Below are 26,881 nucleotides of genomic sequence, written 5' to 3'. Positions count from 1 at the left end.
GCCCTTTCTCTTTCCACATAAAGATTAAAAATACTCCATCAATTTTCATAAAATTACTTCTGGGATTTTGGTTTGAGTTATATTGGATCTATATCTCATTCACTCATGAACATGAGAACCTATTTATTTAGGTCCTTCATTTCTCAATAATACATGATCCTTTATTTTTATGAAATGGTCATGCACATCTTTTGTTAGATTTATATCTATTTGCTACTATAAAGGATAGTGGGTTTTTTCCTAATTTCATTTTCTAATTATTGCCAGTGTAGAGAAATAGAATTGATTTCAGGTTATTGTCCTTATATACAAGTGTACTAAATTAACTTACTCATTCTTATAGATTCTTTTGGATTTTCTACATACCCAAGGCTGCCATTTGTGAATAATGACAGTTTCATTTCTTTCTGATTCTTACACATTTTATCATTGTATTTCATCTCATTGACTAATTGACCAGGACCTAAAGAACAGAGATCAGCAAACTTTCGTAATGGATCAGATAGGTAGGAAGCCAACATTCCCTATATAGACTCTTAAGTGTTGTGTTTAAAGAGAGTCAGAGTAGGCTTGTAGGTGAGTTTTAAGCAGATTTGTATTAATGTGAAAGGATATACACTATTCTGATAAAAAGGGCCTTTTTATAGGGAACTGGAGAAGGAGAAAACAATTCGTAGCTATGAAAGAAATGGGTAAAACATTTGCCTAGTGGATTGTCAACTGTGGGAAAGTTTATGTTTATTTTGAATTTGCATAAGTATAAACTAATGCTTGTCTCTCTTTCCCTTTAGGAAAAATAGAGATGAAGGTACATATGCACACAAAATTTTGCCTCATTTGTTTGCTGACATTTATTTTCCATCATTGCAACCATTGCCATGGAGAACATGACCATGGTTCTGAAGAGCATCACAGACACCATCGTGGAATGACAGAATCGGAGTCAAGCAAATTTTCAGTGCTGGATGCTGAAAATCAAAAAAAGTATTATATTGAAAAACTTTTTGACCGTTATGGTGAAAATGGAAGATTATCCTTTTTTGGTCTGGAGAAACTTTTAACAAACTTGGGCCTTGGAGAGATAAAAGTAGTTGAGATTAATCATGAGGATCTTGGCCATGATCATGTTTCTCACTTAGATATTTTGGCAGTTCAAGAGGGAAAGCATTTTCACTCACATAACCACCAGCATTCCCATAATCATTTAAATTCAGAAAATCAAACTGTGACCAGTGTATCAACAAAAAGAAACCATAAGTGTGATCCAGAGAAAGAGACAATTGAAGTATCTGTCAAATCTAATGATAAACATATGCATGACCGTAATCATCGCTTATGTCATCACCATTGTTTGCATCATCACCTCGATCATAACACTACTCGCCATTTTCCTAATGATTCCATTACTCACAGTGAGCGTGGGGAGCCTAGCCATGAACCTTCAACAGAGACCAATAAAACACAGGAGCAATCTGAAAGCAAGCAACTGAAAGGAAAGAGGAAGAGAAAAGGGAAGAAAAGTAATGAAAATTCTGAGGTTATTACACCAGGTTTTCCCCCTAACCATGATCAGGGTGAACAGTATGAGCATAATCGGGTCCACAAACCTGATCGTGTACATAACCCAGGTCATTCTCATGTACGTCTTCCAGAACATAATGGTCATGATCCTGGTCATGGACACCAAGATCTTGATCCTGATAATGAAGGTGAACTTCGACATACTAGAAAACGAGAAGCACCGCATGTTAAAAAAAGTGCAATTTATTCAGCTGCTAGTCACAAAGATCATAATGAAGATGACCGGCAACATGAGGTAAGCATAACGGTGTTTGCTCCGTAATTCTCAGGTGATCGTGAAGCATTTTTATTTGTAGGTAAAAAGAGAAGTAACAGTGGAATAAACAGCTGTATTTGAACTTATTTCCAATTACAAAATACATAAAGGAATCAAAATTAGATTAAAGATTTTTACCTGGATTTTCACATGCATTATTTGTTCTCAGGTTTCTCAAATCTAAATGTTTAAAGGTAATTAGGAAATGTGTCCCTTATTTTCGTTCCTTATTTTACTATCTTGCTTAAGACTTATTTTGACTCCCCAAGTTAGTTTATGTGTTTTTACTGTTAGCTTGATTCTAGATACATGAAAATTGAAGCCTTTTTTTTTTTCAACCTGTTTTCTTGGGAAGTGACTAGACAGTTTCTTTTTCATAACTGTTAACTTACTAAATTAGCTATGGAATGTTTCTGTCATTGATCTAGCTCCAATGTCAGATGTTTTACACGTGTGGTAGGTTTGTTTTCTCTGTTACTTTGTCATTGGACCTACTTGTTTGTGATATTAGTTTTGTCTCATGCTTATGATAGATGTATGGTAAATGCAAAAAGGTAAAATAATAGGAAACTCCAATAGTAATGGGAAGTTCTGTTTTTATTCTAAATGTTCATGCTTTTTTGAATATTTCCACATTTGATCAGTTCCTTCTTGGTTTTTTAAAAAACTATGCACCCAAAAACATTTATCTTTGTTTCATTAAAATTGTATCAACACCCTTATTTATTCTTATTTTTAGCTCTTATTATGGTTTAGAGAAGATTGTTGAACCTGTTTATTCATATGTATAAAAAGCAGCACCATCTAGTATGGAAAATGACCTTGAACTTTGTTGTTTGTCTCTTATTAAAGTATGTTTTACATCTAAGTAAATATCTTTTGTTTCTTTCCTGGATAAATCATTAGATATTTGCTTTTTAGCAAATTAAAAATTTTTAGTGTACTTTTAAAGAAATACATTAATTTATTACTATGCATAGTATCCTGGAGTCTTTTGTTGATAATAACTGGACATTATCATTAATGTTTACTCTTTGTATTCTACTGTGGGATCTGGATCATCAGACTTATTATGTTGTATCCTCATAGATCCGATGCATATTACGAATTTTTTCGGGATTTCTGGGTATGTTCTATGCATTGGATAGGTTAGTATCTCATGTTAAGGCCTGAGAAGAATCATTTTTTTACTTGTATGTTTTGATTTGTTTTTGTACCATGATGAAATAACAACCAGAGTGCATATATATGAAAAAGAGGCAGTGCCATCTCCTTTGCCTTAATTTTAGGTATTTGTTTTTACTGTATGATGGGTCCAAATTTCTTTGTTACTTGTTTTTTGCTTTGTTTTGTTGTATTTTGCATTTAAAGTACTGGTGGATTAAGCTGCCTTTTTTTTAATCTTCCGATTTTTAGCATTCTTTTGGGATTCTTAGGTAGTGGAAATGTCCATATCTGGTATATTTGAATATAAAGTTAATAAATTACTTTTAAGTGTATTTAACACTTTCACAAATAAGAATCTTGAGTACTGATGATTGCATTTTGACTAGGGAAGTGATTTTTTTTCCTCACCCCTGAAGAATCTTATAGGTGTAAGTCATTCTTATCAATGGCAGAAAATCGTTATCTTTTATATGTTTCATAAGATTAAAATCCATAAAAATTTTGGGTAATCAAGTTGAATGTATTCCTATCATAAGTTCCTATCAGAAAGCATTCTTTGTGTATTACAGGTTATTTTCAAATAATATTTAAAATATTTTTTACTATACAGTAATTTGTTTTTCTGCATAATTTTCATAAAGTACTCCTACTTAATTTGTTTTATCAATTTCATTGCAGTGTTTGAACGTCACTCAGTTGTTAAAATACTATGGTCATGGTGCCAATTCTCCGATCTCACGTGATCTATTTACATACCTTTGCCCTGCTTTGTTATATCAAATTGACAGCAGACTTTGTATTGAGCATTTTGACAGACTCTTAGTTGAAGATTTAAATAAGGATAGAAGTCTGATTCCTGAAGATAAGGCACATATAGGGGCATCAGGTAAGAAAGATTTAAGTTCTTTCTCTTCTGTAGAGTCTCTGCACTTATTTTTTTCAATGTATTTGAATTAGAAAATAATTCCAAATTATTGCTTTCCTTTTGGTGACTTTCAGTATATTTTAATCAGATTTAGGTATGTGTGTTTAGAAAAGATTGAAGGAAGACAGAAGGTACAATACAATTTACTAATCTCTTCTGGCATCACAGGAATGTTTTGCTACAGATAGATAACTAATAAATTAGACAGGAAATACAGATTTGTGATAAACGGATTCTTCTTTATGGACAAATGTTAATAAGGGGGCCCCTAATTAAAGTTATTTGGTGTTATAATTACTTAACATTTAGCAGGGTTGAGGGGCTCCAGTGAAAAGCTAAGATTATCAAGTTTTTAAGGAAGTAAAAAGAGAAGCCAGTGTGGTTAAACGCTAGGAATGTCTCAAATGCCGGAGGCTGGCACATGAACATGATCATGGGCACTTCTAGAGAGTAAAACCAAATGGGTGAAACCAAAACTATTTTAAAATTTCTCTCTAGGCTATTTTCAGTGTATCCAGTTGGCGAGATAACTCCACGATGATGTTAACATGTTCTTCCTACCTAGTATTTCCACAATTCCCACTCCACATGAAATTTGTACCTCTTACTTAATCTCAAATGCCATTCCAGTGCATTTTTTTGATAAAATCTGAAAATCTTTGACTTTTTTCCTCTTATGTTTTTTAATTTTTGTTTGTTATTTTCCCTTGTATAATCAGTTATTAGGTCCAGTTGAGTTTTAAATATCTTCCAACTCTATCTACACTGTCATAACTAATTCTGGTCCTCCTTGGTTCTTTACTGAATTGTTGAAATAAATTCAGAACCCTCTCTGCTTTTAGGTCCCTTCCCTTTGTAGGTCATGCTTAGCATTTAAGCTAGATTTATCTTTCTAGAATGCAAATGAGGTTCTCTGATACAGGGTTTTTTTTTTTAGTGATAGCATATAGTTAATATATTTTTCTTTTATTTATTAAGAAACACATTATTGCAGGCACTGTTATAAACTCAGTTCATTTACTCCTAGTAACAGTCCACGAGGTGGCAAGTATTACTCTAATAACTTTCCCAAGGTCTCAGAGCTAGTGTGTGATAGCGATAGGATTCAGGTTTAACAATTTTGTTATCTATATGCTAAGTGTTTTATTTGCTTTTTCCCCACTGAATTTTAATAAGCTGTTCTTATATGAGGGAACTATTACATGATTTTTGCTTTATATATAAGGAAGCTGAGGTATAGAAAAATTTAGTAACTTGCCCACAATTCTCAGCCTAATAAATGATAAGACCCACCAAGCCTGAAGTTTTCCTGGTATATGTTCCGGGCGGTCACTATGCTGTTATCTTCCAAATTTAGTTAATTCTGATACCACCTTTGTGATTTTTTGCCATATAGGTTTATACTATTTACTGTTTTCATTAGATCTCTAGTATTTTTTTACACTTTTTTTTTTTTTTTTTTAGTATTGTAAGCAGTAATATCTATGAGAACATGGACTTGATGTGTTGTGATAGTTATATTTTTCCTCATATATTTTAGGATACTACACTATGCTATACTTTTCAAAGTTCAGAATGGGCTTTTTGGTTTGTTTTTTGTTTTCCCAATCAGGCTTTCCAGAATACTATCCCTGCCTACCTACCTTTCCATCTTTATTCACCACCATTAATTTCTTCCCTCCTAGCTCTAATTGTAACAGACTCTTGATAATAGATTATGCTTTTTTCCTCTCATTCCTCTCTGCTTTTTCACATTCTCAACTCTTCAACTTGACTGACTACTATGGTTCCTCAAGCATTAGCCCCTCTGAGATAACTTACCACACTAGGCTTAATTAAGTTCCCTACCTTGACACCCTCCAGATATCTCCATCATGGTACAGAGTTTGAGGATCTTAATAATTGGATTAGTTATCTGTTTTTGTTGGACTAAAGTTGCTTAAAGGAAGTGACTGGGTCTTTTATCTCAACATCTTTAATGCCTAAGATAAAGGGTACTTTGGGCAAAAAGTAAGCACTCATATATTGATTAAATGAATAAATTGTTTGATACTAGTTTGTAAGCTTTGAGTTATAACCCAGGAAGAACACTAGCCATTCAGCCTAGTGTACTTTGATAATACAGTGTTCTTAGAATGAGGAGGATTTCATGAACTTCATCGTGTGCAAAATCATGATTAACACAGTTCTGGTTGAAATGGCCAAGATGTAGTGGTGCTACTGCATACTAATTAAAATGACTAAATTGATGTGTATGAATATGGACTGAAAATGGAATTCTGATAGAATAGATAAAAGATCGAAAAAGCATTTAAAAAAAATTCATAGTGTAGTAATAAGGTAGACATGTTTAAGAATATCACATTCTAGTATATAAGTTTTATTTGAGATAGAAATATTCCTTAAAGCTTGAAAGAGTACATGTAAAAGGAAATGCTCTCAGTTTATAACTGATTGTCTTGGGTCCCTACCTTTTCTTGGTTAATTTCTTTGTAATTGGAAAATAACTTCAGGATAGATAAAGTAAGATAGCCTATATTTATTGGAACTTTACCATGTGCTATTTTAAACACTTTTACAAGAACTATTTAATTTGTTAAACTCATGAGATAGGCACTATTATTTTTTGTTGTTGTTCACTGAGGAAGGGAGGCTTTGAGAAGTCAGTAACTTGAAGGTCACATAGCTGCCAGGTAGCAGAGCTTTGATAGGAACTAGAGCATATTCTCCATCTACAGCCTGTGGTTGTAGCCACTGTGCTTGTCTCCTGTGCTTGCTCTACTGCTTCCTGCTAAAAAGGTTCTTAAGTGTGCTTTGCTAGAAAGTAAGCGACAAGGAGATAAGAAGGACGCTTTATTTAGTTATATTTAGTAGTATTTTGACAGACAGTGTAGTCATAGACGGGAAAGTGGTAAATTTTGGTATAAGGAAGTATTGTATAGATCAGGCATTAAAAAAAAAAAAAATCCAAGAGTAATCTTCTGGTAGAAAAGCTGGCTTCAGTCTGGTGAGATCTGTAAAGAGGGAGAAAGTGAGTCCAGACACTAGACTTGAATTCTGAACTTTGGTTAGATGAAATATCTTCCCTTTCCAGGCTTCATGCTCATTGATCTTTCTAGATGAGTAAACACCTTGAGAGCTACAGTCTCTCTCAGGTGCTTATAAATTCTCACTGTGGTAGGAGAAAAGGGGCAGCTAGGTCTAAGATTATTAACTTAATTAAAAATAAAATGTATTTGTTCTTTACAGGGAAAAAAGGTAGACTGACAAGATTGTAGCATCTAGAGTTAGAACTAAGCCTTTTCTGTTTTTAAGACTTTGAAAAAACTCATTCATTGTTTTCACATCAGCTGTGGATTATGACAGTTGTCTTATGTTGTGATACTGACATAATCTGTATATTTTAACAATGCTATTGACGGATGCTTGACTATAGTAATACTGAAAATTACAGTTTATTCAATCTAAACAGCCTTAGAGGAAATTGTACTTGCTTTGAAAACAAATGCATTACTAATAGTGAATATTGATTAGTGGTTTGCAGGTGGTTATTAGCATTGTCAGAAGTAAAGCTTGAATTAATTATGTCCTGATAGATGTTAATAATTGTTAGAGAGAATGCCCTGCTAGTAATTATTTTTAATGACTGCTGCGCCATTAAGAAAGGTTAACTTGTTCTGTATAAATCTCCCATAGTGACACAGCTACTACCTCATTAACTGTTCATAGACTGCTGTAAACCAAATATGCTATATACTGTGTTTGGTAGAAATCGTTTGTTTCACAAGATTGGCTCGTTTAGTTATAGAGTTGACCCTAGTTTAATTACCAAGGGGGGTTGTGAATAGGCCGCTAAGCATTTTCTGCCAATTAAAATGCTGAAACAGTGTAGAAAACTGCCATCTTGCACATGCTTTGAACCAAGTTAATTAGAAAGCTTCCACAGATGAGCGCTTCTTTTTAAAAGAATGCATTTTCTCTCTAGATAATGAGAAAGGGAGTTGGTGAATAACTAAGCTTGAAGACCTTTAACGTTTTAAGCAACCTAATTTGCAGAATAAGTGAAGCTTGTTTCAGACATTTAGCATTTTTTTATTGCATATGGTATCTTGGGTACAGATAAAGAAAACATTTGCTAGTTGTATTTAATAGTTTGAATAGTGTTTGGTATAAGTTTTATAAGAGATGCCTTTTATTGTTTGTTGTTTATTGTTATTTTGGGTTTGGGCTTTATACTAAACAAATTGTGATTGAAAAAGCACAATAATTTGGTTAGAAATCAGAGTAATTTTATTACCTGAATTGCTTTTTTCTACACTAGGAAATTGTGATAGATTTTCTGTGAGCTTTAAATGTAAATGTTACTAATTCTAAAAGTAAGTATGTATTTAAATAGCTTAGGAAGGTATTTCAAGTTCAACAAATTCAGAACAACTTTACTTCTCAAAGGTCAAAGGATTGTAATTTTCCTTGAAGAATGTTTATAAGTTGTTAAGAGAATGACTATTACTTAAATTTTTAGTGCTAGGAAGCTAAAATTATTGTTAAAAATTTACAATAAATCAGCATAAGAAAATGTCTATAAAAACATATACTTATGGGAATAATAGGACTGTTTTGCTAATGAAACAATTGTGGTAGAATATTTGTAATCTATAGAAAATATTCGAGAAACTTCTGATTTATCTGAAATGGGAAATCTAGTTCTTTACCTTTTTATTTCTTGGCACTGGCAAAAATAAGTAACAATTCATGTTAGATAGGATATAAATACTTTAATTAATCTTACTCATACATATATTTTTGATGGCATAGAAATAAGTATATGTATATTCTGATAATTTTATATAGTTACAAGTTTGTTTTGAAGTAATCATTTGTCCCTCTCCCTCTATCCTAATTAGCTCAAAATTTGAAAGTGATTGCCATTTGAATTAATAAAGTTAGTATTCTTACTTTCATTTTTAATTATACTTATTTTTCTTATAGATCCTCTTTTATGTGAAGCCACCTCTATGAGGTAAATACATAAGTGATAAATAAATCACTTGGCCAAGAATTCCCTGAAAATACTATGATTTACTGGAGAAAACAACGGATTAAGAGAGGACTTTGGGTTTAGTTTTGACTTTGCCATTTTAGCTAGCTATGTAACTTTTTTATTATGATAAAATTTATATAACATAAAGTTTGCCATTTTAACCATTGAAGTGTGCAAATTAGTGTGCATTACATTCACAATGTTGTGCAACCATCACACTACTTTTAAAACTTTTTTTATCACCCCAGATTGAAACTGTGTAACCATTAAGCAGCAGCTCCTCATTTTCTCCTTACCCCAGCCCCAAATTCCTTTTGTCTCTATGAATTTAACTCTTCTAGATCATTCCTATAAGTGAAATCATACATTTGTCTTTTTGTGTCTGATTTATTTCACTCAGCATGTTTTCAGGGTTCATCTATGTTGTAGCATGTATCAGAACTTAATTCCTTTTTGTGGTTGAATATTCTCCATTGCAAGTTATACTACATTTTGTTAATACATTCATTCATTGATGGATACTTGGCTATTGTGAATAATGCTGTAATGAACATGGGCATACAAGGATCTGAGTCTTAGCTTTCAATTATTTGACGTATATAGACCTATGAGTGGAGTTCCTGGGTCATATGGTGATTCTGTTTAGCTTTTTGGGGGAACTACAAATCTTTTCTACAGTGGCTGCACCATTTTGTGTTCCCACCAGCAACATAAGGGGATTCCATTTTCTCCACATCTTTGCCAGCGTGTGTTTTTCATTTTTTTTTTTTCACAGCCATCCTAGTAGATGTGAAGTATTATTTAGCATTTAACATCTCTGCTTCAGTATGCAGATCTGTTAAGTAGAAAGACATTGGTCTACATTATTGTGTTCTTCAAGATACTGGCTCAGTGAGATATACCAGTAGATTCCATAATCAAGTAAGTTAGGAAAATGCTTTATATTGTGTTCCGCTTGCAGAGATTCATGTTGCTTATTAAACTGTTAGAGGCTCTGAGGGAACTTGTTTAACCCAGCATTACCAAATCTCTTTAATTATTAAATTCTCCCCTCTTTCCCTTTGGAATGCTACTTATCTCAGAATTAGATGAACACGGTTTGAGAAATACTAATGTAGATTATTAATGTCCTTTCTAGCTATATGATATGATGTTAGCTAGTATGTTGCTTGTTCAAATAGCTACAAGTGAGCAAGGAATTTTTTTGAAATGTTTTTTTTAAAAGGGCAGAACAGTTGGCCTCTGAAAAAAATTTTAAAAAAAATTCCGACTCTGTCAATCAAGGCAGTGTATACACAGAGGAGTAATTAAACTATGTTATAATAGTCCCAATTGTACTGTCTATGTTTTATATATAAAAAATGTTATTAGAAGTTATAGAATCCTTTTTAGTCCTGGAATTCATTATTTTTAAAAATCAATTTGATAATTAGTGATATTGAGCATTTTTTCATGTGCCTGTTGGCCATTTGTATGTCTTCATTGGAGAATTGTTTGTTTAGATCTTCTGCCCATTTTTGGATTGGGTTTTTTTTTTTTATTAGTTGTATGAACTGTTTATATATTCTGGAAATTAAGCCCTTGTCAGCCGCAGCAGATCAAATCTCACACCAGTCAGAATGGCAATCATTAAAAGGGTTACAAACAACAAATTCTGGAGAGGGTGTGGAGAAAAGGGAACCCTCCAACACTGTTGGTAGAAATATACTTTGATGCAGCCATTATGGAAAACAGTATGGAGATTCCTCAAAAGACTAGAAATAGACTTACCATATGATCCAGCAATCCCACTCCTGGGCATATATCCAGAGAGAACTCTAATTCAAAAAATACATTCACCCCAATGTCCACAGCAGCACTGTTTACAATAGCCAAGACATGGAAACAACCTAAATGTCCATCGACAGATGCCTGGATAAAGAAAAGTGTGGTATAGCTATACAGTGGAATACTACTCAGCCATAAAAAGGAATAAAATAATGCCATTTGCAGCAACATGGAAAGGCCTGGAGACTGTCATTCTAAGTGAAGTTAGCCAGAAAGAGAAAGAAAAATACCATATGATATCGCTCATATGAGGAATCTTAAAAAAAAAAAAAGGCACAAACGAGCTTATTTACAAAACAGAAACAGACTCACAGACATAGAAAACAAACATGGTTACCAGAGGGGGAAGGGAGTGGGAAGGCATAAATTGGGAGTTTGAGATTTGCAGAGACTAACTACTGTATATAAAATAAACAACAGGTTTTTTTTCTGTGTACTACAGGGAACTATATTCAATCTTATAGTAACCTATAATGAAAAAGTATGAAAATGAATATATGTATGTATATGTATAACTGAAACAGTATGCTGTACACCAGAAATTGATGCAACATTATAAACTGACTATACTTCAGTTAAAAAAATACCAATTTGAAAAATCTTTTGAAGTAACAAGCATATTACACATATTTTCTTTAGTTGGAAAAATGGGACAATTCTTTTAAGAAGTTAAGTTCACAGTCATATACAGATTATTTAATTTTAATCTAAGAGCAAAGTCTTTTTCTGATTCTTGGTTTTTCGTTGTTGCTCAATAACCAATTTCTTGATAGCCACTTTACTACATAACCAATAAACCAGAAGCACTCGATTATTTTTTAAAAATATGTGTGCGTGTATCAACTCTTTTTGGAGAGGAATTATCCAAGCTCAATGTAATACCATTTCGTTGAATAACTCCAAATGGTATCATTCACGTTATACTGTGAGTAATGGCATTCATTCAGAGATACAATGAGAATGGTGCCCTTGAAGTGGGGCAATACTATGACCCTAGATTGATTTATGTAAGGCTTTCATCTTTGTGGGATTATGATATTTTCTTATATTTTCTGAGTTTCAGATGCCAAATACAACAAATGCCAGAGATTTTCTAATTACACAGTGGGCTTCTCCCCTTCAGCCATTTCTTTTCTTAGTTTACAGATAGATTCACTTTCTCAGGTGGATAAGAAAGATACAATTATCAGAGCCGATACATAAAGATATTGTACCCGAGAGTGTATAATATTTGACAGGTACCTAGTAGTGCACAAATTAACTCAATAACACCCTTTCTCACAAACCCTCCCTCAACTACATGTGTAAACACTTGTCTAATTTAATGTATGTCAGTTTGCCAATGATTTGTCTTCAATTATAATAGCTTACTTGTTAGCATATTGGCAAATTGATTTTCACTGAATTTAATTTTGATTGATTTGTTATTTGGTAACTTGGTTTTTGAGTAATTGACTAAAGGCCATTTGAGACTGTAAATCATTGCAGAACATTGCAAAATATTTCTGGCTTTATACTCTTGGACTTTTTTTTCACATTCAAGACACCCTTAGCAGGAGTTAATATGATGAGAATTTTAGAAAGGAAATATTTGCCTAGAATAATGTTCATTTTCAGGTATAGAATGAATTTCAGATTCATTTTATGATTAGGGAATAGAATCACATTTTTCAACTCTTTAGTGATTAGATTTTTATAAATATGCTTTTAAGAATATACATATGTTGGTTTAATAGGGTCTTAAATTTCATAATCTCATAAGCTCAAATCTTAAAATATGCTTGTAATGCTAATATTTTAGTGGCTTGTTAAGCTATATTGTATAAGTTGTTAATCATCTCAAATGTCTACTGTATCAAATTAATGGTATTTCCTCTATATTATGATTTAGGAATTTAATATTTATTGCAGATGTCTTCATAGGCAGATCCAGAAATGAATGAATTTATATTCCTAGGTGTAGAGTATAATGTAACCCTAGGGGAAAAAAAATCAAGTTAACAAGATTTATTTAACTAGATTCTGGCAAATATGGATTTTAATTTAGTAGCTTAATCTAGTTATATGAATTTTGTTGGACATTGGAACATAGGAATAAAATAAGAAATACTTTTACTGGGTAAGTCTGGTGAATAATTCCAGTGCCTTTTTGGTGAAATGCTGATTAATAAGAATCTGATAATTATGAAGTTATCAAATTTGCTTATTTTGTCTAGTATATTTGGGGTCTTGTCTGTAGTTTTGTCAATCCTCATCCGTATATATTTACATTAGTGAATATATACAGTTTTTATTTTTCCTGCTACAGAGTATCTTGGAGTTACTGGCTTTTCCAAGCTTAATGCAGTTTTCTCTAAATTCTTGGTTTAAGCTACTTTTAGATTGATTGTTTTGAGATAAATTGCTTCTAGATTAGGTTATTGCCCAACTAAGGAAAAATATATTTGGAAAGGAAGAATTATGTATTAATAGACAAGACATTTTATCTTCAGTTTAATGTTTTCATTACCAGCTTCAGTACCTTCTGTTTCTCACCCCCCACCCCAACTAGTATGATTGGAGCTAGAGAACTGCAGTAGTAGTTTTGACAAACCTTTTTTGGTTTAGTTGGCCAGTAACTTTTTTGGCTCCTTGACTTCATGTATAGCTAGGACCACTTTTCTCTAACCTTTCCCTCAGACTCTCCCACTTACTGATTTGTTCATGTCTGTATATGGGGGACAAATAATAAAGTAACTTGGTTATCATTATTAAGTCAAACTTTAAACCTAGTTGATGTTGTATTTTTCTTTCTAAAACGGGGTTTTTTATCTCAGTTGACTGTGTTCTGTAGTCCCAGCCAGGGGAATCTCCTTTTTATTTTTTGGGTCCACTAACCAGGGTGTTACCTTTAAATGAATCTTTCCCTGATCCTGTTTCCTTGGAAACTGAGTTCCTGTTCCTTTATTGCCCATAAATCCTTGAAAAGGATTGGTGCCACTGTATTTAGTCTCTGGCTGTGTGTTTTTATCTTCGTTTGACCCTTTGGATTCCCAATGTTTATATCATAGTAATTATCTGTTAGATAAAGGATAAACCACAGAGCTTCCATTAGTAATAGATGACCTGTTGCTCTATGACCTAATTTAACTAACAAGAATTAGCTATAGCATTAATGTTATTGGATACTGTGACTGAAATGTCCAATGTATAAACAGTTTTGTTAATACAGTTTAGCATTTAGCAGATCAATTAAAATTATATATTTTTAATCTATCCTTTTCTTTGTTTTTGGAAATTATGTTAATCTTGATGAAGAAATGCATTTTCCCTTATGTGCTTATAACAAGACTTGATATAAAATCTTTCAGCAGATTTATAGTCCTGTTAGATTTGATTAGAAAAATAGCATTTTAGATTAAACCTTTACAAAGTATCACTCTTCAGTGAAATTTTCTATAGCTAAATATTAAAATAAGCAAATTTTAAACTTAAAACATCTCTGTTTTGTTTTAGGCCATTAACCGAAAGTAATCTCTCCTTTTAGGTGAAAATGCCCCACCCCCTGAACCACTGGTATTTATTGCTAGTATCTTAACTGCTTATGAATAGCCTAATAAAGAAATGTGGATAGAATTCTACCTCTTTTTCATGAGTCATATTGTGAAAACATTTCTTTTGTGTTCTGATCCGGTTAAAATTTTATAGTGTGAAATTAAAAAAAGAAGTAGTAATAGCAAAATTGTACAGGAAGCCAAATTGGAGGAAAGGGAGTTTGGAATTGGGTGTGGAAAAGAGATGATACCAAGAAAAATAGTACTGAATTATCCTTTGTAAAAATAAGAAATGAAGTACAATAACACTACCAGTTATAAGGCTTCTTTTGCATCTTATGTGACTATATTTCTATTTGGGGCTGATATGTTAAGTTGCTTAAACTTTGTATTAGAAAGATTTACATAGATTATGGCATTAGATGCTTGGCTTCCTTAATGCTCACAGGAGAGTTATATTCTCCAAACAGTTTCATTGCCGTGGCTTTGCTTTTAGACGTTGGTAAAATTTTATTTGTATTATAAGTGAATCATAGCCTTAAGTCATTTTAAGTCCCTGTTTCTAATAAGGTGGGCCACTGAAGATACTATGTATACTTCGTCTGACTTTCTTAATTCTTTTTTAAAGTATTTAAGTTGATTATATGGTTATTTGTTTTGTTTTTAAATACAGCAGTGCCAAAATACAAAGCTTCTTATAAAGCATAGTTTGGGTAAGATAATCAGTCTTCCATGACTCATTTGTCTGATGTTTATTCTTCTTTGGAGTGTTTTTGGTGTATATTGTCATACTAATGTTGATTATTTCTTTTCTACAGCATGGATTTGTGGTATCATTTCTATCACTGTCATTAGCCTGCTTTCCTTGCTAGGAGTGATCTTGGTTCCCATTATTAACCAAGGATGCTTCAAATTCCTTCTCACATTCCTTGTTGCACTAGCTGTAGGAACAATGAGTGGAGATGCTCTTCTTCATCTACTGCCTCATGTAAGAAACCTTTTGAATCTTTAAAAAAAAAATTTAAGCTAAAAGGGTCCTTCAGTAGCAAGTTGTAGCATACTAATGTAGTATTTCTGTTGTTGTTTTTTGCTTATAGGATGAAGTTTTTCTTTTTCCATTTGCACGGTTTTGAATTAAGCAATGTTTTTGAAGTACATTGAATCATTAGACTTTAAAATAGCAAAAAAACCTGGTCGCATCAGTTTAATCTTCACCTGTCACAGTGTATACATATCAAACCACCACAATGCACACCTGAACTATCTTACAATTTTTTGTCAGTTGTACCTCAGTAAAGCTGAAACTTAAACAGTTCTCTATTAGCAGTTCTGAAAGTGAATACTTAGAAGTCAGTGAGTGATTTATCTTTTTATCCTTATGGTATATCAAGAAAGCCATTAGAATAAATGTATAAAGGGTTTTACAATGATTGTGCATATGGCAAGTGTGCCACAGGCATCTTTATTTGAGCAGGAATAGGTGGACATACTCAGTTAACTATTTTGGACGTTTAGCTCTTTACACACGGAACCATTTATCTTCTTCACCGGGTGTGCTGCTTACTTTCTTCCATTTGGGAACACTTCTAATGATACGATCATAAGCCCACACGCCTAGTCCAATGTCCAGATGTAATTATTGCTTATCAACCTTTTAAAATCTGTCACCAATTAAGAATGTTTGATCCAGTGTTAGTATTTTTACTTCAAATTATGAAAACAATGGGGCTCTTTTCTTCCCCAAATGCAAAATTATGGTTTTGATTACTTTTTTAAGTTCTGACCCCCTCTCTTCTGGAGTTATTTGGGAGACGGGATTGTATTTGTGTGTTGTGTATGTCTCTCCCCCTTCTACACTCCTATACTGGTTGAGAATTCAAGACCTAGGATCTAGGACGATTATGACATTGCCTTTAAAAAAATTAATGTTAAAATGCATTTTTGTGAATGTGAATATGCATTTTTGTTAAGTTGATTTATTGTATTATTTATTTATTTCCCCCTTTATTTACACGCCTTGCCTGCCCTTTCTACCAGCCATCTGGCATAGCGACAGTCTTTCAGAACTGGGCCTAATAAGAACAGTTGAAATGAGAATAATGTTTAAGTGCTGTTTAACTTTTTTTTTCTTAAGATGTGTTAATTAAGTCAAGCTAATTCCTTTTGTAATGGTCTTTCCTTCTTTGAGAGGTTTAGAAAGCTTTTCTGTTGACCACTAGTAAATAGAAAAAAATACAAATAAATGTTACAGGAAGGAAAATACTGAAGATCAGTTGTCTAATTTTTACATTGTTGAAGATTAATTATTGTAGAACATGTTGCAGTTTTAAAAGAACTTTTTGTACATACATTTCTGTACATATATTTACTTTTGCTATAGATTTAAAATGTAGAAAATTTAACATATATATACACTTTCCTTATGTTCAACAGTATCAACAGACAGCATTTTATTATTTTGAAATCATTTATAAGAAAAATATTATAAAAATATAATCAGTTTAAAAAGTTACATTACAGGAAGTTACAAATGGTGACTTGCTGGTGAATTTGTCTGTTTTAGTTTTACTAAATATTAAGGCATTTACCTGGGTCATGTTCACTTCAGTTTACAGAGGACCCATCGTTCCCTCTAACCTTACTGCTGGTTTGATTCTCTCACTGTAGTATGTACCTTAACCCAGATAGGCATCTGAGTTTGTAGTCTTTGTTTTAGAGTTACCATGAAATGTAGTAATTTCCAGGCCACTGAGTTTAGCAAAATTAAATGAAAGACTACTTACATTTAAGTGAGATAATATTTAGGGGATTTCTGTGTCTTCTAGGAGATTATATTTTCAAAATAGCATTTTAATTACTCATTTAGAAGCTTTTCTTATTCTTACTAATAGTCTCAGGGTGGACATGATCATAGTCATCAACATGCACATGGGCATGGACATTCTCATGGACACGAATCGAAGAAGTTTCTAGAAGAATATGATGCTGTATTGAAAGGACTTGTCGCTCTAGGAGGCATTTACCTGTTATTTATCATTGAACATTGCATTAGAATGTTTAAGCACTACAAACAGCAAAGAGTAAGTACTTTTTTAATTGTCTAATTTCTGAAGTGTAAAACTCAAAAATCATTGCTTTCTGGCCTTACACTTTTTCTTAATTATGGTGTTGGAAGAATTTAGATTTAGGAGACTTTGTAGGAAGAAAATACAATGAAATGAAGAAAACTAGTAATCAAGTAAATCAAGTAAACTAATGTAGGAGAATAGAGTCTCCGAAACATGGCATTTTTGTTTCTGGTTTGGGGGTTTTTTTGGTTTGTTTGGTAGATTTGAAATTGTGGGAAGTAGAAAACTGAAAGGAACACTTTTTGCAGAAGGGTACTCTAAATGTAATGGTAAGGAATTCTTCATGTATGTCAAAGAAGGGAGTTTGGGTAGATAAATAGTGCATCTTCTTGATGATAAATAGGACAATAAGTAATCTAAAATGTAAAAGTATATAGCATATTTTGAAGAAAGAGAATTAGTGATGCTTGAGTAAAACAGACATTTGATTGCATAGAAGAATCAACTATTGGAAGCTTTCAAAATATAAGTTAAATAATACACCAGATATCAACTGGTTTCAGCAAGTTGGAACTTTGAGGGTAATGATTTGGCAAGTTTTTAGGAAAATGGACAATCAGAACCAAAGTAGTTAAACAAAATGCCAGCTGATGTTTTACTTCCTGTGTCCATCTCATTGACTTTTGTGCTGTTATTGGCTCCTCCTCCTTCCTCTTTTTTTTCTTAACTTATGTTAAACCTGCTATTTCTTCTCTTTAAGATTTCTCCATATTATTTCCTTTCGAACATTTTCTGTTTCCCCAGTTTCTGTTATCTATTGCTATGAAGCAGAACAATCCAAAGCTTAATAGCTGATAATAACAATTTATTAGTTCTTTCAATTCTGTCGGGAATTTAGGCAGGACTCAGCTGGGCAGTTATTTTGCTCCACTCGGTGTCAGCTGGAGTGAGTCACTGAAACTCAGCAGACCTGGGTTGGCCTGGGCAGTGCAGGGCTGGAAGGTCCAAGAATGATTCACTCTGTGTCTACAACTTGATATCACTCCACACGGCCTCTCTTCAGAGTCCAAACTGTGCTTCTTCATTGCATACTGTCTGGCTTCCCCAAGCAAAAGCAAAAGGTGCCAGGCTTCTTTTAGACTAGTTCCAGAACTGGCACAGCATCACTTTTGTTGTGGTCTGTTGGTCAAAGCAGGTTAAAAGGCCTGCTAAAATTCAGGGCCAAGGAGTAGACTCCACCACCTTATGGGCAGAGAAGAATGCTTATACTGGGAGGGAAGAAATTGATGGTGGTCATCTTTGGATAATCTATTATACAATTAACTAGCCATAACAAGCTTATTTATGAAGCAGTTAGAAGACTTAAACATCTGAAACATAGTTCATAGCCTGTAAGCAGAACCAACAAGGAAATGCTCTGCCAGTGTTTCTCAGAGAACACTGACTTTTACTTTCATACTGTTCTAACGTACTTGATTATTTCCTCTTTTAAATTCACATTGATTAGAAGTAGAAATTTAAGTTGGAAGAGTTGTTAGTGGTAGTTAAAGTGATAAAAGAAGAAAGCAGACAATTAAGAGGTAATATAGGAAAACCCAAACTAAACAATGAAATACAATAATTAGAATTTATTAGTAATTGAGGACATTAAATGAGAAAGAAAATTGTCCTTATTGCAAAGCTGTTAATTAAGTTGGTTACTGATAGGTTATTTTCATACATTACCTCATTTAATCCTCATAAAAATCTTGTCTTCATTTTATAGATGAATATTCTTGGGTTTAATAAATTTAACAAACTTGTCTAAGTCTCAGAAGTAAACTGCAAATTTGGGATTTTAACTCATCTTTGTCCATTATGTCTCAGATAGGGAAATGTGAGATTGTGTTAAACACAGAATGAAATTCAAAGGAATAAGCTTCTGTTTTTTGGAACTTCCAATTCCCACAGGTTATTAAATTGACATATTACATATATTTCTCACATTTCTTTTGGGTTGCATATAATAATATAGTACTGTGTACCCTACTCTTAACTTGAAAGTAGATGAATTGGCCCTTTTAGTTGAGTATTTGGGATAAAAAACCCAACAACATGCATAATTAGGTGGATTTTTCATCTGGTTAGACACCTTGCTTAACTTTCTAAAAATTTTTTTCTCACTCTTTTTCTAAATAATTTATAAAGTTATCACCATTTATTCCCATAGATACTAACAAGTGAATATTGTTGCGGATTATGGCCACAGATTTAATGCTAATACCTGATTTTTTTTTTTCAGGGAAAACAGAAATGGTTTATGAAGCAGAACACAGAAGAATCAGCTATTGGAAGGAAGCTTTCAGATCATAAGTTAAATAATACACCAGATGCTGACTGGCTTCAGCTCAAACCTCTTGCCGGTAAACAACAGTTCTGATTAAAGAGAAACCTTTAAAACATAAAAATTGAAATACTGCTTCTAGATTATGCCTGTGGTGTTTGAAATTTATTCTCTCTGTGGCTTCTTAATATTAGTTTCTAACTTCTGTTACCTTATGTGTGTCTTCATTGTGATTTTCTTTGTTAGCATTTTTGTTATTTTCAGCCTTATTTATACCAGAATGTGGGACTAGTTAATTATATTACAGGGCAAGGAATGTATTGCACTTACTACTGTACAGGAAAAATGGTGAAACAAAAAAAAAGGGCTTTAGATTAGTGTTTTATTTCTTGGTAATACAGTAATCCCTTTGCCCTCCGTATGTGACTGTTTTCACGTGGGAAAAGGAGAATCAGCCTTTGTACTTAAAGGAGAATGATCTCTGTACTTAAAACCTCTGCCCATCCATTTGTCTGCTCTGTTGCATCATAGATATAGGAGGTAGCTTACAATTTTCAGGGAAACATAATAATTTTTAAATGTAATTTTCCCCCTTTCTTTGTGAACTTGTGTTTCTCCTGATTGTACCATTGATTTTCTGCAGAAAAGGGGCAGCCTAGATGCTAACTGGAGACTTCAAGTTGGGAAGCATTAGGATCTTTGTTACATAATAAATAGCTTTTGAAAACTAGGTGAGATACCAACCTTAATTTAAAAAAAAAAAAAGAAACTGTATCAGGTGATTTCACTTACATGGGTTTTGAACTTCATTTTAGCTATGACCTTTGTCAGATAGGTAGAGCATTAGTGGATGCAAGTGATTTAAATTTTGTCTGTTTTCTTAAATGATAAGATTAGAGTAGATAAACTTTAAAGTTCCTTCTTTCTCTGAAAAATTACGAATTTATTTTGTCATCCTGTAAATGCTCATTAACGTTCCACCCTTTTATTTTCATCAGCTGTTGTCGATGTGCTCCTTAAGTTTCACAGTATCTTCATGCATGCCAGTTTGTCTCATCACTTGCCTGCTGTTGATTCCTGTTCCCTTCCATTTACCATCTGGTTCATCTTTGGGACTCTCAGAACCCTTGTTTGTTTTGTGTGTGTGCACACGTGTATTTATTTAATTGTTTTTATATATTTACTGAGGAATTTTAAGACGTTCACTTAGGAAATGTCCATTACACTGCTGTTTTGCCTGGGTTTAAATGAGCAAATATGCATTCATTTACTTGTGGATAAAACGTGTCCTTTGCTATTATAAATATAGGAACTGATGACTCAGTTGTTTCTGAAGATCGGCTTAATGAAACTGAACTGACAGATTTAGAAGGTCAACAAGAATCCCCTCCTAAGAATTACCTATGTATAGAAGAGGAGAAAATCATGGACCATTCTCACAGTGATGGATTACATGCCATTCATGAGCATGATCTCCATGCCGCTGCACATAACCACCATGACGAGAGCAAAACTGTACTGAGGAAGCATAATCATCAGTGGCACCACAAACATTCTCATCATTCCCATGGTCCCTGTCATTCTGGATCAGATCTGAAAGAAACAGGAATAGCCAATATTGCATGGATGGTAATCATGGGGGATGGCATCCATAACTTCAGTGATGGCTTAGCAATTGGTAAGTAGACTTGAAACTTGAGTTACAATTTGTTGTTCTTTAAGACCATTTTCCTTCTTCCACTATTTTAGTACTAATCTTGGAGTTTAACGAAATATGCTGCTATATGTTATTCCTGTCATTTAGCTTTTCCAAAGGCTGTGTTAATGTTTTCAGTAAGTTTATTTGGGGGCATAAAGGTGTAACTCCAGTGGGTTTTTCTTTGAACATGTAAACAAATGTCTATAATACTTTCTTTAGTAACTTGATTTCTTAATGAAGGTATATTCACTATATTGAAAAAGCTACGTTAACCTATTTTCAGATACATATGTACATCCCTAAATGAGAACAAATGAATTTCAATCTTGGGTTTAGAATTTTTTTTTACATTTTTGAAAAATTGAAGAAAAATTTTACAATGGTAAAAATCCATTATGCAAAATTCAAATATATTATATTAGAATCTTGCTAAACTGATGTTACCTGTTTAGGAGAACATTAAATGTGATCAATGCATAATTTTGTTTGAGATCTAGACTCTATTAAATAATTATTCAGAAATAGGCTTTGGTTTCTTTCAAGAGAGACCATATTTTTGAATCCACAGTGACTGTCAGTGTTAATTTAAAGAATAAGGGGGAGGGCATATCTCAATGGTAGAGTGCATGCTTAGCACGCAAGAGGTCCTGGGTTCACTCCCCAGTACTCTCTCTAAACATAAATAAATAAACCTAAGTAGCACCCCCCCAAAAAAAAAACAATGCAGAATTTTACTTGTAGAATCAAATGTACTTGCACCTCTGATTTCATTATTCAAGACCATCAGACAAATAATAACTTATGCCATTTATGCTCTAGACCCAGAAAAGTTTGGATAAGAGTACTAGAAATTTAAATACCTATAAATACTAATATGCAAGAGCACGTGCAATTATAGACTTATATGACTTAATTGAGCAATTCACTACCAGTCAAAGGTTGAAACACTGAAAACCGTTACTGCTTCAAAGCTATTAGTGGGTTAGAAGGCTACACAAATAGAGAATTTAATTCAATAGGGAATATTTCTTTCATTTAATAGCTCTTTCTCTGGTTGTCACACACCTATTGTACCTCACTCACTATATGTTCAAAAACTATAATGTGCGAGATTAGTGAGTCACTCAGACATTATGAAATTAACTTAGAGATAGGCGGAAGAGGCCACACCTGTCATTGTTAATGAAAGTTAAAAACAGAAGATCAGTAAATGTCACTTGATTTTTTTTTCCCTCCCTCCCCGCCTTAGGAGCAGCTTTCAGTGCTGGATTGACGGGAGGAATCAGTACCTCTATAGCTGTCTTCTGTCATGAACTGCCACATGAATTAGGTAATATGACCTTAGAATTTTAAACAGATTTTGTCAGCTCTAAGACTAAATTAATTATAAATGCTTCTAAATTTTTAGAGATGTTGAAACATAAAAAAAGGCTGATGACAAGTATGAAGTATCATCATTCTTTTATTTATTGTATAATTTTTTAATGTGTTCCTCAAAAATGTATACTGTTTTTATGTATATGTTTCTATTTTATGTAAGCAATATTACGTCATAGCCCACACTCTTTCATATGTTAATCATACTAATCGTTACGTTTTTAAACTCTAAGCAGATTACCATGAGTTAATTTAATATGTTGTTTCTGCCCAGTACTTGGAGGTATGCATTGACCACATTTTTACGTATTTAGCACCTAGTATTGGGAACACCATGTGTCCTTTAATTTTCTGCACCGCAGATAATGGTGCACTGAACACCTGTATACCTGGTGCTATAGACTCTTGTGAGGACATCTTTTAGGTATATACCTGGGAATAGAATTGATAGGTCCTAAAATACTCATGCCTAAGAGTACCATGTCACTATGCAGAATGACCAAACCCATGTACTTTCTAACCAGCAATACCTGAGGGGGCCTGTGTATCCATATCCTGGCTAACACTTGGCATTAACTTTCTAATTTTTGCCAATTTTTAAGATGTACAGTGATATTTCTTTGTTATTTTAGTTGGCATTTATTGATCTAGCAGTGGTTTTTTAGATTCTCTTCATGTGTTCTGGTTTCCTTCTTCTATAAATTGAGAAACAGAAGGAAAAAATGTGAACATACATTCACACAGAAAATTTGAGTGACATGGAGATGATGTTAATTTGAAAGAAAAAAACTAACTCCATCTTTTTGACTATCCAAGGAATTTCTTTATGTGCTCTTTGTAATTTAATATTTTTCTTAAATTTGGCTGAAACGTCTATTATTTGTTTAATTGCCTTGATTGGTAGTACATTTATTTGCTTACTTTGAATAGAATTTTTTATATAATTTTCTTAGAAAGTTATTAACTGCTTACATAAAGTAGAAAAATCTCTTAGTGCTTGCTTGGTGCTTATTCTTTAGGGCTTGATTCCTTACAGTTTTGTTTACCTTGTCAACCTTGGGCATAGTCTTATGTCTTGTTTATGCCCCATAATTCCTCACCCAGACCCTCCATTGTCTTTTGCTTGGACAGTTTTCCTTAGTGAGTGTTTATACTTTTGGTTTCATTTTGTTCCAGTGTATCTCACGTACCTATTGCCAGACGTATCTTCTTGCCATGTGACTATGTTATTATGTGACTAGATGTGACTTGCTCATGTAATCAGTCTTTCAGTCCCTTCCCTTACATATAAAGTACAAGCTGAGGTTCGTTAGTTTTACTTTCAGTGACCTTCACGTAGGCTTTTGCCGACCTTCCCAGCCTCACTTGCTGTACTTGCTGAAGCTTGTTTTCCGCTTCATCCAAACACAGTTCAGCAAACATGCACTCTGGGTGCCTGAACCTGTTTCTTTGCTTTTACCCTCCTCCTGGTCGGCTTGACCTACCACCTAGTGTATCGGGTATGTCATGTTAAGAGTCTTTTTCCCGCTGCCTTCAGTGCTGTCCTCCAGTACCCCATGCCTTGGATTACTCTTTCCTCTAAACTTTATCACTTACTTTCTCTAGGTCCTTCTTTTGGTGTTTAGTATACTTCCATTTCAGATGTCCTGTTTATTAACATAGGTTCTTTGTGTGCAGATACTGTATCTCACACCCTCCTCTAACTACTTTTCTGTTGTTAGTAAGAGAATGCTATGCCAAATTCTTCTTGGATTTCCGTAGCAACACAAATCAAGACTTTGTCAGTTTTTAGATACAAGAAACATTGCCTAATAGTTTTAACCTTTCACTTTTTAAAAATATGCTTAGAAGTAGGCTTGGACAGTCACATATACACATCCACAATGTGCTAAGAAAACTTCCAACTTCCTTTATCCCCACCCCACTACCCACTAAGTGGAGTGTATCAGGCCTTTTTATGATTAAGTGTGGTTTTACTGAGTTGCCGTTAAACCCTCTATGATCCACTTCAGCACAGAATTGACAGCTGAGAGTTTGGAGATTAGGGATGGTTGGTTTCCTGTCCCTCACTCCTTTTTCTTTCTGCAGCTTCTTGTTAAAGGAGTGACACAAAAAATCATGGCTGCTTGTAACACAAATGCAGAACATTTCTTATTGGCTAGGTAAGCCCTTGCTTGATACCCAAAGCAGACCTCTGGTGAAAGCTTGGGCCAGGACACCTCAGTGAGACGTTCAGACCCCAAATCTCTACCTCTTTTACTCCACAAACCAAGGATTATGATGCTACTATTGCTGTGAGAGGAAACCTCAGTCCAGAGTATACATCAGCTTTGCCAGAAGGAAAAGAGTGAGACATGGGGAATGTGCATTTTCCCCCAATGCCTGGTGCTAAATTGACATAAACCGTCCCATATTCTAGTTGCTTAGGCTCCTAGGGAAGGAAAATCATAAAGAGATGACCCGGCTTCCTCCTCTGGATATGAGAAAAGGCCTTGGCTTTTTTATCCATTAACAAGGTAGGAATTAGTCCAAGGGAAGTTAAAAAAAAAAAATGCTTGTGGAGCCCAATTTTTGCCTTTAAGGCACAGTAATAGGGCACTTTGGTAAAATAGGGCCAGATGTATGCCTCTTCTCTGATTAGATTATCCACTCTTACTCGGGGAAGAGCAGAATGTGAAGAGAGGCATGGAAGCTGCTTCCTCAGAACTCCCAGGCAAGGAAAAAAATCAGTCCCTTGGAAGCTGAGATAGACACATGGCAGGTGGATAGGGGAGAAATCCTCTTCCTGCTTAAATAGATTAAGATGTTGGGAAAGTAGCATAATATGTCACATTCCAGGATAATTTATTTGATCTAAAACCTGTTTTGCCCTAGCTAAATTTTTTATTATAAATTCTTAAAACTATTCTGAGATTTCTAAACTAAAGTTTTACCCTAAGGGGGAAAACATGTACAGTTGAGCTTTGAACAACAAGGTTTAAACTGGGTGGGCCAACATATATGCAGATTTTTTTCTGTAGTAAATCCTGCAGTCCTACCCGATCTGTGGTTGGTTGCAATCTGCACATGTGGGACTGAGGATGTGGAAGGCTGACTCTAAGTTATAGGCAGAGTTTCTGCTGGGCATTGCACTGCTCAGAGGCCTCTCGTAGTTACGTCACATTGTAGTGCCTTGAGACTGACCAGTCGGTAATTCCAAGTTACGGTGTTCCTCTTCTGAGCAGGTTGCTCAGATGGTACCAGGAAGGGTTTTTTGATGTGTTTATGAATGTAATATGGGAAAAAGTGTACTTTTAAACCTTAGAACAGTTTGGGAAGGTTCACTCTAAGAGATGTGTAGAAATTGAAACCATCTGAGGAAATATAAAACCCATTATCTGTCATTGCATGTTTGCTGTGGGGTGTGGTAATGGATGAAATTACCTGATTCACTGTTATGTTTTTGCCAAATTTGCATAGCTGAATTTAAGTAAGTTGCAATATTATTCTGTTCTATTTTTTACACTTTTCCCACCCTTTCAATAAGGAGGTGTATAAACATTTGAAAAATAATTTATAATAAAATCTATATAAGAACAGAGGAGAAAGGAGGTTGAGGGTAATCCAGAAGGATGGGTGATCCAGACTCCCTTCTTGACACTGAATAATATGTTTCAACTTCAAGGAAATAACATTTGATTAAATAAATGTAGCTATATTATTAAGGCTTAGCTCAGAGTGGCTGTAATGCTCTCCATTTTTTCCTTTCCTCTCATGTGTATTAAGGGTTAAACAGAAATTCAAAATAAGATTTCTATAATGTGCTGAATTGTCCAGGGAAAACTGAACATTCACTGCATACATTTATACATGTGTATACATACATTAAGACAAAAAGAAAGAACCTTAAAATGTATACATATTTTTAAAAAAATCTCAAGAGTTGACATGAGATATTAACGTAACTATAGCACTGGATCACATTCATTTGACAGCTTTAGCAGGTACACCTCATTCTTGTGCTGTAGATACCCTTTGTCAGAAAAAAGGAGAGACTTATCAATGGATCAAAAGATGAATAGATCTGCTTATTTAGTATAAATCC

At 33.7% G+C, this 26,881-nt stretch overlaps 1 protein-coding gene across 7 annotated transcripts in view; it reads left to right on the top strand.

Annotated features, from left to right (window-relative positions):
* SLC39A10 (solute carrier family 39 member 10) overlaps window positions 1-26,881 on the top strand; it is a 120,250-nt gene that overhangs the window by 79,994 nt on the left and 13,375 nt on the right. For all 7 annotated transcript variants that reach the window (XM_014552479.2, XM_014552480.2, XM_032480143.1 and 4 more), the window contains 7 exons: window positions 792-1,816; window positions 3,683-3,890; window positions 15,149-15,318; window positions 17,222-17,410; window positions 19,680-19,800; window positions 21,031-21,399; window positions 22,670-22,750. In XM_014552479.2, the coding sequence (XP_014407965.1) occupies window positions 803-1,816; window positions 3,683-3,890; window positions 15,149-15,318; window positions 17,222-17,410; window positions 19,680-19,800; window positions 21,031-21,399; window positions 22,670-22,750 (2,152 nt within the window). In that variant the 5' untranslated portion in view covers window positions 792-802. The remainder of the gene's footprint in view (window positions 1-791; window positions 1,817-3,682; window positions 3,891-15,148; window positions 15,319-17,221; window positions 17,411-19,679; window positions 19,801-21,030; window positions 21,400-22,669; window positions 22,751-26,881) is intronic.

The sequence above is a fragment of the Camelus ferus genome, chromosome 5 (assembly GCF_009834535.1).
Source record: "Camelus ferus isolate YT-003-E chromosome 5, BCGSAC_Cfer_1.0, whole genome shotgun sequence".
NCBI classification, from domain to species: Eukaryota; Metazoa; Chordata; class Mammalia; order Artiodactyla; family Camelidae; genus Camelus; species Camelus ferus.
This window is presented reverse-complemented; position numbering and strand designations above follow the sequence as displayed.